The 14,739-nt window shown below is 38.7% G+C and overlaps 1 protein-coding gene across 1 annotated transcript in view; it reads left to right on the top strand.

Annotated features, from left to right (window-relative positions):
- Positions 1-2,087, top strand: part of kctd16b (potassium channel tetramerization domain containing 16b) — a 64,109-nt gene extending 62,022 nt beyond the window's left edge. Inside the window, exon 2 of the mRNA XM_041051852.1 lies at positions 1,624-2,087. Coding sequence (XP_040907786.1) covers positions 1,624-2,087 — 464 coding nt within the window. The remainder of the gene's footprint in view (positions 1-1,623) is intronic.
- Positions 2,088-14,739: the final 12,652 nt, after the last annotated feature.

Raw genomic sequence — 14,739 nt, forward strand, 5'->3', positions numbered from 1 at the left:
GCCTCCTGCCATTTAGACTAACAGTGGGAGTCAGTGTCAAAGCGGTCCAAAAAATATTTCTTCTATTTATACTCACATAAATGTAGTTGCAATACATGGTAGCCATTTATAAGTGGTGCTCGGAGGAACAAATATTGGTCGGATGAATCGATTTCTGCTCTGCTGCCTCTCTATAAACAAGCCAAATATGCTGCTGAGGACAAAGGGAATTAAAAGCGGGGGGCATTTATTTTAAGCAGTGTTATTTATAGTCTGGTACTATCTTGTTTGAAGTGAAATGCTCAGAAGCACATGAAAAGAAACGTTGGTACTATTGAACTTGATGAATAGAAAATGCCTGAAAAGCTCAAGCCTGTGATTGTGTCTGTGTGGTGGTGTGGATGGTGAGGGGTGGGCCTCGGAATCAGAGGTGGGGGCAGCATTGCATGTGTGTATTTGCCTCAGGGGTTTTGATCTCTCTCCCTCACTAAACAGAGAGGAGTCCATCAGCAACAGATACCCCTTCAATTATTCAGGAGGTTAGCATGAAAAATAAATGGCTGTTTCCTGCAGCAAGAGGTGTGGTGCCGCTCTGGTTCCTCTGAATCTTTCAGCCTACTGTACTCTCACACTGAGGTTAGGCTGGACAATTGATTCCTTTCAGCAATTATGGATCACTGCTTTTGTTATTGGCCCAGACGAAAACTACGAGGCAGCTCCCTCAACCTGCTCAACACTGAGATATTCTGCACCTTTTATGACACAAAATAAGCTCCGTGCACTTCAGGTGAAACACTTACTCTACTCTTTACTGTACTATTAAGCTAAAGCAGCTCAACAGAAACCCTCCTCTGTCCGGAACCAGTTCAATTCCAAGCATTGCACAGAATTTCAAAACCTTTTAGAGGGCGAGGGAAAACACTCCAGAAGATTCAAAGAAAGAAAAGGTTATAATGTCTGGTATTTAAGTACTGCTAACCTGAATTGGTGTGCTTGCCAAGTGAGTACTCATTTGGCGATTAGCAGGTCAAAATGTGTCAGGTCTAGATGTTTATAAAAGTCCAGGTTACTTAAAGCTATTTAATCTAAAAGACTATGTGTATCTAGGAGACGCACTACACTGAAATGAAGCCATGTAAATGCTGCTGAAAAATATATGTAACCTAGACATCCCTATTTAAAAGTGATTGGTAAACTAAGTTCAAATACCACTGACTTTAGTGTTTTAGTGTAAATACATGTAGAGCATGTGTGTGTGTTTGCAAAAGGTTTTAGCTCTCCTGCTTGTTTCATGTGACAGCGTGGATCTATGAGGGTAGCTCTCTGAACAATACGGCCTTGTCACACAGTCAGCCAGCTCACTCCTATGAATACACTGGAAGCAAGCCAGTTGTCCTGATGTCATGTCACTTTGTTCTAGGTGATAGTCATTTGGCATTAGCCGACTTTTCGTTTTTTGTCTGTCTTCAGTGGTTCTTGCTTTGCCTTTCTTCTCCTGTCTGACTAATTTGTGCGTCTTTTTGTGCCACTGTCTCATTTTTCTCTTCATGATGATTGGCTCAGAAGGAAAGAAAAGGTGGAAAAAATAGCTCTGCATGGGATCTAATGTTAGCTCCCTCTCTGCTTCCCTCTCTCTCTTTCCAGGTGGTCCATCACGTTGGTCCTCCCCTCCATGTGACTGCTGCTGCAAGAACCATAAGGGCGACGGCGAAGGCGAGAGCGGCACTTCCTTTAACGAGCTTTCCACCTCCAGCTCTGAGAGCCAGTCAGAGGCCAGCTCTCCCCAGGGAACAGTCATCTGTGGCCCGGTCAGCCGCCAGCCACACCCCCACGCCAATGTCCAAACCCTGGACAGGCCACTGAAAAAGGGCCCCGTCGCCATGCTCCAGCAATCCGAACAGCGGCGTAAGAGTGACTTGCTGCGCACTCTTACGGCGAGCTCCCGCGACACCAGCACCTGCAAGAAAAGGCCGGCGAAAGAGAAGCTGACGGTCGAGGAGGAGTTGGAAAAGTGCATTCAAGACTTCCGCAAGATCAAGATCCCAGAGAGGTTCCCTGAGAGGAAGTACATGTGGCAGGCCGACCTGCTGAGAAAGTACCGCCTCTGAGCCAGGAAGCAGGAGAGAGGGAGCAGACACATGAGGCCAAGGATCAGTTTACATGTTTTTTGATCATGACTTTTGCAACAAAAGGGAGATAACACTAAACTCATTTGAATCCAGTTTCTGAGGGAAATTTCACCTTTATGTCAGTAGGTTGAAAGTCTACACAGAAGCCAGAGAGAAGCATAAAAAGACTGTTCTCTTATTGACGTATGTAGTATGTATGTGTGTGTATGTAGTTTAGGCCTGCTGTATGTACTGTAAGTATGTGCTGTACCTTGCTGAATGCTTCAGAGCTTTGAATAATTTATCCCTAAGGACCAATCAAGATGGGCGAAAGATATCTTCTATGAACCCATCAACCAACCGAAAGCTTGCAGATGGCTACAGTGGGATTTACTGAGGGTTGCTGGACTGCACACACTGTCGTCATTTCACTGTAGAACCATCACAGGAGCCACCATTTCAGTCCACAAAGACAAACTCCGGTTTAGTATGTGAATGTGTGTGTTTATGTGGGTGAGTGTGTTCGCGCCCAGGTGGCCTAGAGGTCACAGATAAAAATGCATCAGGATCCATTAATAATTCATGCTGTCCCGACAGTGCTCTCACTATAAATACACCCAGAGCTCTCTGCTGCCAGGGTGGTGTAAACAGCTGGGTCAATTACTTTACTTTTAGGCAACATTCGGAGACTTCTGAGGCAGGAGGAGGTACAATTTCATCGGCACCACAATTAATTTTCTTCTTCTAATATCAGTTATAGTGCAAACGTACCCCAAGTGAATCAAACCACCCTGCACTGCATTGATTTTTGCTGTGTTGGCTAGATGTAGAGCAATACCCAGGTTACGGTGTGAAGGATAAGTAAAAGTGAAGGATTTGATTTGGTGGGCAAACCACGGGGAAATACAGAGGTTCAATAAAGAAAAGTCCTGATTTTTCACACCTATACACACACTCTCCTATTTATATCACAGGCATTTAGCACTATTTACATCACCAGAGTGAACAGAACACTCACACTCATTCCCACAAACACGCAGCGCAATTAATCGTGAGGTCATTTAAACCATTCTCAATATGACACCTGCAGTAAATACAGACAGAATGGGACAGGATTGCTACATTTGCTAACCCTGTCAAGACAGATGGATGCTTTCTGCACTGACTGTTGACATGGTAATCAATATTTATTGATGATAGGGTCAGGTGATAGAGCCGATAGATGTGGCTGTTGTTTACAGTTATTAATGAAGCCCCTGGGTTACCCGCAAAGACAAGCTGTTCATGTATTCCGTGAAAATAAGCCATTATTCATGTATTCATTTATGTACTCTTGGCTCTGTCAGAGTCAGTGGGATGTATTGCAATGTGGTTACAGAAGCAATCATTGCAGATAGCTTTTTCAAAAGAGCACAGTTCAAGAACACAGTTTAATTTCCTAGTAGGCTGATTGTTATTTATTCAAGGTTCTTGTTGGATCATATATTACTGACAGAATGATTTAGAATTATTTCACAGTGCAAATTAAATTATTGACCACAGTAAATGACAAAAGCACACAAACATCCACTGATGTTGGAATCGTAATACGTTTCCTTTTAGTCATGATGGGAAAATTAAAAAAAAACAAAACTGTTGTTAGATTAGTTGTTTCTTTAAACAGTGTAGTGTTATTATCACAATCTCTGTTTTAGGAGAGGACATATACATATACATATACAACAGTCAGAAGGAAGGAAAGAAATGCATGACAGCTTTAGAGTTCAATATGTTAAAATCCCTTATTGGAAAAAGAAACTATTTGTGAGGGGTAAATAAAAAGCACACAGGTTACAAGTGCCGTGGAAGGAGGCTTCCAAACCCTCATCATGTCCAATATATGAGGCAAATTTGATCTGATATATTTTTGAGTTTCTGTAAGAGGACGTAGCTGAAGTAGAAGAATGGTAATCGACTAGTTACATACATGTGTTTGTTGATCACAGCTTCAGGTAAAATTCAAGGTATTTATGCCGTGATAGACAGCTATGATGAAAAATTTGGTTTCAGTTATTAAGCTCTAAATACTTGGCTTCTATAGATGAAAGTTGATGACCTTCTTGGTAGCAGGAGGAAAATAAAAACAAAGGAGGAAGTGGAAATCATTTTCACCGAGAACACTAATTGAAGTTCTTAAATATTTTTTAAAAATGCTTACGACAGTACAGAGGAGTTGGCTTTATAAAACAATCACAGTTTTTTTTTCCAAAGCACAGAGTACACAGTTTAATTAAAAGCACACCCAAATATTTAAAAAAAAAGCATAATATAGAGTATACTTATTCAAAGACTACTTTATTTAAAACTGTCCCTGATATGTTAATAAATATGGATAATCACAAAATGTTTTATTATACTTATTTTTCTATCCAAAGACCTTTAAATTATTATATAATCAAACGCCCCTATTTTTCCCATAAAATGTATTTCCTGTGAGAGAAGTGGTTGTAAGAGATTTCCAGTTAGATTCAACTCCTATGGTTTATTATAGTCAACAGTAATATGGTGGCGATAGGTGCTAGAGACAAACCAACCATTCTCCTCATGTCAATACAATGAATATTACTTATTTTTCTACATTTCTGGAATATTACATTTTCATTTTAAAGTCATTTATCTTATCAGTTTAAGTTGAAATATGTTAATTCAGGCCACACATCATATGTAAATAAACACCATAAATCATACCTAACCAGAATAATGTATTATACTCTCTGTATATAACACGCAAATCCATGAGGCGTGGCTGCTACTCTGTTCTTAGTGATGCAGTAGACTGACGCTAATGTAATACAGTCATTCTTGTTTTTTCCTTTAGAGTGCTGGGCCATCAGGGATGAGGTAAAATATAATGCACACCTATAACATATATATATTTACCACAACAACAAATGATAAGCTGACAGTGGACTGTCAGCACATTTGTCTGATAGTGCCACAGAGGCAGTCACTGGTGACTAAGACCTTTCAGTGACTGAACTGCAGTCAATAGATCTTAAAATTTATGTTTTAGCCCTAAAAAAACAAAAAAAACAAAAACAGCCGAAACAAAAAGAAAAACTTGTTACAAACTCAAAAGGTACAAACTGTTCAACTGTAAACCTTTTGTTACAGTGCAGCGCGATCGGAAAGTGTTGGGGCAGTAATATTTTTTCCTGGTTTTGGCTCTGTACTCCAGAACAGAACATTGGATTTGAAATTAAATAGTGACTATGGGATGAAAGTGCTGACTTTAAGCTTCTAACAGTGCTTGAGGGTATTTACATCCATACTGTCCAAATAGTGTGGGACTTTCCCCCCAATTATAGGACAATGCAGCAAGAAAATGATTTTAAACATTAAGGCGAAGCAATAAAGGAGTTCCTATGGCCAAACACAACACTTCAATTTTATTGCCTGGTCAAGCTGAACACTTGCCCTCAGTCCAAAAGGTGACGTCTTTTACTAAAGAAGACCAGCATGAAGTGAAGACAGCTGCAGTACAGGCCTTGCAGAGACTGAGACATAGACTACAAATAATTGGCAACTAAATACTAAATATGACAACTTAATTTGGGGGACTTTAAGGGCCACATTTATGACACTGTCCATCTCATTTAGATGTAAATACCCTCAAGGCAAAGCTGAGAATTGGAACTTCAAATTTCCCACGTAAGAGCACAGAATCAACGTTCAACAAAATCGGCTACGCTACATGGTTTATCATTAATCCTGTCCTGTAAAGGTGGGTTGCATTTTCAGTTAGTTTGCTTTGTCTGAACCTAATGTGAAATCAGTCCCTACGATGTCAGCGATTGCAACAACTAACGCAAATTCAAACAATCCCTGTGAATTCTGTGAAAGCTCACAGTTTTGTCGATTCACCGCAGCTTTTCCACAAATTTCACCAATCATCGTAGTTTCCTTCAAGTTTCACCAATCATAGCAGTCCCCTGCGCAAAACACTGTGACATAAACATGTATGTCACCTAACCCACTTTATTGTTTCTGGTTGTGATCCTGTTAAGATGATATTTAGAGTTATGCTTGATGTGTATATTCTAGTATTTGCTATCCTGAGCTGCTGCCATTGTTTTGCTTCTTCTTCTTGGAAAGTTACTTAGAACACTCAGAACAGTGCAGTTTTATTCTCACTGGCAAGTTGGCCTTTAATTTTTCATGATTTCTTTAAAAAAAAAAAAAAGAAAGAAAGAAAAAAATCAAAACTTTTTTTTTTTTTTTTCAATTTTTACTCCACCTGCAATTGCTTTGCAAAAAATACCAAAAAACATCATAACATGCATCTTCATTTTTTGAAAAGCTGCTGTGAAATCAGGTGGCCTATGAAATCCCGGACGGACTGTAAAATGTTCACATGCTGACACATTTTTGGTGTTGAATTAAACACAGTAGACTCAGAAGATTTGTCCCCTTTTCCAGTAAAAAAAAAAAAAAGGAAAAAAAAAACAAAAACAAACAAACAAACAAACAAAAAAAAAAACGTGGTTTAAGTTGCTGGTAAAATTATTATGTGGCCAAATGATCCAAACACAGTAAACAGTCTGAATAAAATGGTGGAAAAGTGATTCATGTGAAAGATGAAAGAACTGTTGCATAGCTCTTTGCATATTTTTTTGTGAAGTTATTTTTCACATCTGCAGAATTTAGTCTTGTGCTGTTCATATTCAGCCCAGTTTAAGTGAGAAAGTAAGTTGCTGTTATTGTAGGGAAGGTGTTTGCTCGACTCTGCCTGCCATTTTAAAAATGTGTTGGACTTGTTTACTTTGAGATGATTCAACAACAAGGTGGCTCAGTCGCGGAAATGATTAGACATGATTAGAAATGCTGTTGAACAGACAAACAGTGAAAATGAATACCAAGACACCCGGAGGCCTTCTACAGTAGACTACAGCTTTTTTTGCACAATGTATAAAGTTAATAAAGAAATACAAACAAAACAAGTATTTGAAAAGGAGATGAATATGTTAATGAACACCTTACATGCACAGTACAGCCACAAATAATGTGTCTGTCATGAGAGAGAAAGATTAAAATATTTGTTGTGTTGTAGATCAAGATAACAAATTTTCACCTTCTGAGCATGTGAGATGAGATTCAGTTCTTTGGGCCATGAAATGAACTACAGATGATGTAAATCTTATTGATAAAGAATGACTGCAATTTGTCAAGTCAAATGTGGTGTATGAAAAGGTAGAGAGACTGAACTGATGTTGAGTTTGTCAATTTCTGTTATTTTGGAGTGCCCAGCTACAGTCTGTGATATTCTTTCCTGAAATTATAGTCATGTCCTGCAACCGAAGCCTGTGCACATGACTGCAGGCCCCTGTTATGTTCCTCCTGCCTTTGATGAGCCTGCGCACCACAAAGAAAATCACATTATTCTGATACCACCAAGGTAGACCCGGCACATACTGTTGGAAACAAAAGGGCGTCTGTTTTGATGTATGTTGTTCTGACACAAAAAAGAAAAAAAGAAAAAATGGTTCAGAAACATTGTGAGCATGTTGGTATACAAAACTTATAACAGATCTAACTTAGTCTGTTTGTGTGAAAAAGATCATGTCAAAAACTGATATTTAACAGAAAAAAAAGAAAACTTGCAAAAAAAAGAAAAAAAAAAGATAAGCACAAATGTGTTGATAGTGTCTGCTGTTCTTCCACAGTTGTATAACATTATCAAATAAAAAGTCAACTTTGCAGCGTGACCGAGCTCCTGCAAAATAGAGCGATTCTCACCAGGGGTTTAGAGCTCATGGAACACCTTTCACCATGAATCACCAAGGAAATATTAAATACTATTTTGGCACTTGTAGAATTATGAAAACCTGTCTTTAAAAAGTTTTTTCTGACTTTTAAATTATACATAGAGTTAGTTCCATAACGGATCAAACTGAATGTGATTTGTCAAGAACCAAACATCCGTGGTGAGAGTTGCCCTGTATTCCAGGTGTGACGTCCTGTTACTACGTCTGCCTTTAGAGACAATATGATTCATCTGAGAGTGTTTAGATACGAAGCATATAGTAATTTTGAAAATGTATGAGTACAACCAATAAACAAGACATTCTGTACAGCGACCTATGGCTTTTATTTATTCTGAATGTATTATGAAGTGGAAGCTCATTTGTTTTGAATCCTGTCAGCTTCTGCTGTAACAGTGACAATCGGGGTCAGGTAAGACAGTAAAATTAGAAAATTATTCATTATTCATATGAGATGAAATACTTAATTGACGACTGGAAGACAGATCAGCTGCACCTCAGTTGCATTTCAAATGGCATCACATTAAATTATTTAGCACTACACTGATTGACTGTATATTGTCACATTAAAAGGTTTTTATGAGTTTCAGAGAGTGTGATCATTTCATGAAATAAAACATTAGCATTGACATTCGTAATGAATTGAGTTACTGCAATCTATAGGCATACTCTTACTTTTAGGAAGGAGTTGTGGACTGCATTCAAAATCATTCTGTATTTACTATATAGTATAGTAAACACCTCATTTTATAAATGCAAAAAATGACCGCTGTTTGACTCGACACCTATCAGTGATGATACAAAATGATAATGAAAGTTTTCAGAAACAGCGCTGGATTAAAACCCCCATTGATATACAGCTCAATATAATGTGTTACTCATAAACAGCGCTGTTTATCATTTCCAGCATTGGTGTCTTCTACTTAAACACTTTCTCTGATCATGCAGATGATGTCTATTAAAGTCAACAAGGGTTGGTTTCTTAAGGTGGCCAATGGGACTGGGCCAGAGACTAATCAGACATAGGAGATGGGAATGAAGCGGAAGTCGTGTTGACCTTTTTCTACGAAGTGAATGACAAAGACAAATCCACATTAACAACGAAAAAAAAACTTGTTCTTCTCCTGCCTACTCCAAGTCCTCTGACAAAACTTCAAGACAATAAAATCATTATTTAGCAACGGCATATGGAGAGAAATCTGCTATTTCTGTCAGACTGGCTCGTCCCCTGACAATACAGTTAATTATACTGATTTCAAAGTCACAATCAGGAAGAGAAAGTCTGGTTGTGAGGGAAGAATGCATGTTTCATGTCCCTCTTTGTGGCTGCCAGCTCTCGGTGGAAGGGAAGGGGAGGGAGAGTATGCATGACAGGCTTAAAATAGCATCAGTGGGATCAGCTATCTTCTCAAGATCAGGCAGTGGGGGCTGAATGTGGCTCTTGGAGCTGGCCTGAGCCTGCAATGACGAGACTGATATAACAAATTGGTGGATGAGGGGTGTGGATGGAAGTGTAAGAGAGAGGTGACAAAGAGTGCTGAAAGAGGGAAAGGTATTGAATTAGGATGAAAGGTGAGAAAAGGGAGGGAAATGAGGCTGAGGCAGCAGGCGGAGGGAGGGATAGGTTAAAGGATAAAAAAGATATATGGGAAGCAGGTAGAGGAAAGGTAGATGAAAGGAATGACAATTGAAGGGAGGAAAGGGAAAGGGGAGAAGTAAAAGATAAGTGACAGAAATTATGGATAAGAAAAGGCACTTTGTAGGCAGAGAAGGAGCATATAAGAAAACAAGAAGCATGTATAGAGACAGGTGGAGGAGTATGGGAGGGCAGTAAGGAGCAAAAGGGAGAGAGGTGCAAAAGAGGAAATAAAAGATTAAGAGCTGGTAGAAAAAAAAAGGAGGAAGCGCGGAGAGACTGTGTTGGCTGTCAGCATTCATCTCCAAGATAAGAGCTCCAGCTACATGATCTGTTTTCCAGCATTACAGATGAAAGCGAGCGCTCCTGCACTGCAATCAGATCAGCCATGTGTATCGCCATTGTTGCCACTAGCTGGGATGATTTTCTCAGCAACACAGCTGAATGATGCACAATGCCAGGCATTGTGGAGCAAACAATGGTACAAGCCTTTGTGCACAATAGGCTGATCCAGCTTCAACTGTGTCCTGGAGCCACCATCGCATTGACAAGATTAGTAAAAGGACATTTAATGCATTATCTCTTTTTCTCTGTGAACTGAACCAAGCCAAACATTACTTGAGGTCCTGTTGTGCGATGAAAGTCACACAACAGATACAGTAAGCTTGTTAATACGGTATAGAAGACGTGTCAGTGTAGGCCTAACAGCAGCAATTATAACACCAGAAGCATGAGTTTTGAGAGCTGCTGAACTATTTATCCATCTTTTCAGTATCAGATATTAGGCACAGGAATAGGACATTTTCTGCACACCTGCTTATTCCCGATCCAGGTCAGGAGCTTCGGTTGATGTTCATATCAAAGTGAGCAGCAGTTCTGTGGACAGAAACGTCTTGTTGATGAGAGAGGTCAGAGGAGAATGGCCAGACTGGCTGGAACTGACAGAAAGGCCACGGTATCTCAGATAACCGCCTCTTTACAACTGTGGTGCATCTCAGAATGCACAACATGCTGAACCTTTCACTCCTGTCAGCCAAGAACAGACATCTAACCAAAAGTGGACAGTTAAAGGCTGGAAAAGCGTGGACTGCTCTGATGAATCTCAGTTTCTTCCCAGGCACATAGATAGTAGGGTTAGAATTTAGTTTTAGCAGCATGAATCCAAGGACCCAGCTAGCTTTTCGTCAACAGTGCAGGCTGGTGGTGGTGGTGTAATGCTACAGAGAGTGTTTTCAAGGCACACTTTGGGCCCCTTAATACCAATCAGTCATGGTTTGAATGCTGCAGCCTATCTGAGTATTGTTGCTGACAACGTGACCTCCCCAGTCACCAGGTCTGAATCCAGCAGACCACCTCTGAGATGTAGTAAAACCTCTGAGATTGGCTGCATGAATGTGCAGCAGGCAAATGTGCTAAAAATGTGCAGAAATTACGTGATGAAGTCATGTCAACATGAATAAAAAACTCTAATAAATGGTTCCGACATTTGTTGGAATCCACGCCACAAAGAACTGAGACTGTTTAGAGAACAAAGGGAGGAACTCCCCAGTATTGGTATGGTGTTCCTAACAGAGTTGACTAATGGTACCATGCAGTAATACTTTGATGTAGGGGTCCTTGTTTAATTTCTATCTATTGCTTAAAAAAAGATGTGCAGAACAGCATACACGTACATCCACAGCAGGCTTGTGAGACATACATAGTCTTGTCATGTGCAGCATAGCACATGTGAAACCCACTGGTTTCACGCTACAGTAGTTGACAGCTGTAACACTCCAGCAGACACAGTAATGCACCAGCAAAGTGCTAGCTGATTTAAACAAAGCAGGTTTGCAAATGTCTTTATGAATCAGGAAAACCTCTTGTTAGGCCTTCATAATACACACAGTGCATTTTGATTAGAAACTGTGAATTTAAATAACACGGTTTGTTTGCAAGAAAACTCCACAGGGAACCTTTAACATGCCCTTTATGTCTACTGCGGGATTTAAGGTTATAATTGTATGTTTCATTATCTCTGATATTCCACATCGCCCTAACATTGGAGGCATTGTTACTGATTAGAAACATATGATAAACAAATACAACCAACTTATTTTGTAAATATTAATGAGGGATATTTTTGGTTCTGATTAACTACAGAGAATAAAGTGTAGTCATGTACATATATAGCTGAAGACAGAGGTAATTTCAGAAAGCATATTTAAATCAGTTTTGTCCTTTCATCTGCTAGTTTCCTATCCTCCCTCCCTACCACTTGTCTCCTATATGATATATATCTCAGAGGAACACATGGAAACAGAAGAAGGAAATAACAGTGAATAAAACCGACAGATAACAGCAATGACAGTTTGCCAAGCAGACCTCCTGTTGCTGCTCTGTGGGTTGGAGACTTCATTTTTAGTTGATGTTGTGCTCATCTTTAAATTAAAGAAAGCTTCAAAGAAGTCATGAAATAGAAACTGTAAATACTGGAGTTAGATGAGTGGATTGAATATAACAGCCACGGATATTAAATAAATGCAATGTAAAAGCCTTTTAAAATTAATTTTGACATTCCATTTTAGTTTTTGTGTTAATGATTTGTCATTTAAAGATGACACAGAATAGAATAATTATTGGCAAATGTAATGACGTAACTTTGTGTTTTTAATGCATCATTTAAATGGTAATTTTCATTAATCAATTTATTAATTTATTATAATTAAATTCTGAAAAAGTATGCAATTATTCCAGTGGTACACTCCAGACTGGATAATATATCAGTCGGCAACTCTGAAAAAATATATTTTTTTAATTGTTGTTAATTCATTCGTTTAAAGGATTAATTTAGTCTAACAGGCTGATGTCGCTGTTGGTTTGCATTGATTTAAATGTTTACCTGTAAATTGCCAATATTTTTAATGTTTCTCATTACTGTGTTTCAAGCAGTTAGGATCACTTATCACTTTAGTGCCTCTTTCTACAGTGCACTGCCACAGCTGAAGGGAAAACTATTTCCAGTTAGAGGAGTCACAGCCTCAGTCCATTAGCCTGCCGGTGTTCAGCCTTGTTGCTGTGAGATGTGTATTGTGTTAAATGTATCTGCAGTGTTGGTGTTGTGTAAATGCAAGATGATTTTATTTTTTATTTAGTGTCTTGGGTGTGGGGGGAGAGATGGGGGTTGTCCTGCACTTCCTTCTTCATCATCATCTCTCCCCACTCTTGTGCTGAGTTCAACAAAAAAAAAACAAAAAAAAAACTTGAACACACAACTTAAATGTAACTATAATTACATTAATGTGTATACATGCAGATGCAGGTGTGCACACATCTTCTGATGATTTGAGGATAACTGCAAATGCTTTGTTCCTTGCTGTAAATTTATTTTACTGTCAAGACTCAATAAATAAATTAAAAAAATAACAAAAACAATAATAGCTTTGTCAGCTGTAATATTAGCTTTCAGGGTTTAATTTACTGTTTGAATGCTTTCACAAAACTTGAGAAGATGTCAACCCAAAAATGGAAAAGTAAGCCACTGTGAGAGTACACAGTCATTTCTCCAGGCACACTCCAAACTAGTATCTATTTTTATCTAATTCTTGACCTGGAACATTTTTAGATATGTTGATTCATAATATTTGGCTGCCTCTGCTGTAAACAGCTTGTGTATCATTGCTGCTGATGCCGGATCAACGAGGCAAATAAGCTCATGACAGCTCAATCACGAAAACGTGTCATTATCGGCATTTGTAGGCCTTGAATATTGGACTGTATTGTGATTCTAAAGAATGTGCTCCAGAAGCATGTATTATTCCATCCCAATACAGAACGCCAAATGCCCAAAATAAATAAATAAATAAATAAATAAATAAATTAGCCGTCATTTCTGCTGTGCTTCTGGCAGTTTGCTGTAATTGCAGTCGACACATTTTCAACACCTCGTTAGTCGGAAATATAAAAGAAATCTTCAAAATCGGTGTACATAAACAAACATACACAAACATATTCTATTTACATGCATTTAAATGCACTCACAGCCTGTATCAGAAGTAGCTCTATGTGTGAGACATTAATATTGCACCATGTTGGAATATTTAACGTGTTAATTAAAGTGCCCTGCGGGAATAGAATCTATCATGCTTCATCAACTTGGTGCAAAATCACCTTTAAATCTCTTAAGTCAGCAAGGTCTGTGCATTCTTGTGTTCACGCGTGTTTAACCGTTACTGTGTATGTGCATTACTGTATGATATGTTTAGTGTTAGTTTTACACATTGTGATCAGGCCCTGTTAGCTATGCTACAAGGCTGTGACTATTTGTGTAACACTGTCGGATTAATAGAGAATGCTCATTAATACAAGCACTGTAATTAATTGCACTATGTATGGCATGGCTGGAAAACAAACACAGCAACACACAGATAAGTATAGTCTTGTCTTACAAAATATATCACGTTAGATCTGTAATGTCAAGGCTCCACTTTTTCTTTTTTTGCCCTAACCTCCACATGTATGCTCTATGTTGCCTCCAAAATTCTATTAAATTAATTTTATGTGTCAAAAATGTTCAAAAATTTTGACTCAAAAATATTCCACTTCTGCTTTCCTGGTTTGAGTTTGCTGATGGGAAAAACAAAACCTTTCAAGGAAAGGATGTAGAAAATACAGGCTGGTGAAAAAGGTACATTACATTGGCAGGAAAACTGGATATTTTATAGACACACTACAGGAAAATAGCAAATATAAACATAAAAACAAGCAAAAAAGCAGCTCCTATGGGCTGATTACTTTCCAAATGTAAGTATTGGGTGAAATGAAACACTGACATTTGTGTTATTTTGGAACCTCAGCAACAGCATGGGAAAAAGGTGGTCAGTAATTGGATGGATGGTCAGACAGTGACCAAATGATTAGAACTAACTGGAGGCTCAGTTTTTGGGAACCGTGGCAGCCTGCTCAGTAGTTGTCAAGACAACTACTGTCAAGTAGTTGTGCAACAGGGTGTTGGGCAGACCAGCTGACTGACCAAAAAACATTGCCACCCTTACAAGGTTACAAATGTCCATGTCTACATTTTGTTTTTGATTGATTTGATTCCAAAGTTCCTGTGTTTAAAAATACTTACACTACTCGCCATCATCAAAATATTCAACATTGGTTGATCCATTTCACACTGCTTGCAGTCACATTGTAAATTTCTGAGCTGTAGAAAATGCATAAAAAAAACCTA

This window comes from Toxotes jaculatrix, chromosome 12 (genome assembly GCF_017976425.1).
Source record: "Toxotes jaculatrix isolate fToxJac2 chromosome 12, fToxJac2.pri, whole genome shotgun sequence".
NCBI classification, from domain to species: Eukaryota; Metazoa; Chordata; class Actinopteri; family Toxotidae; genus Toxotes; species Toxotes jaculatrix.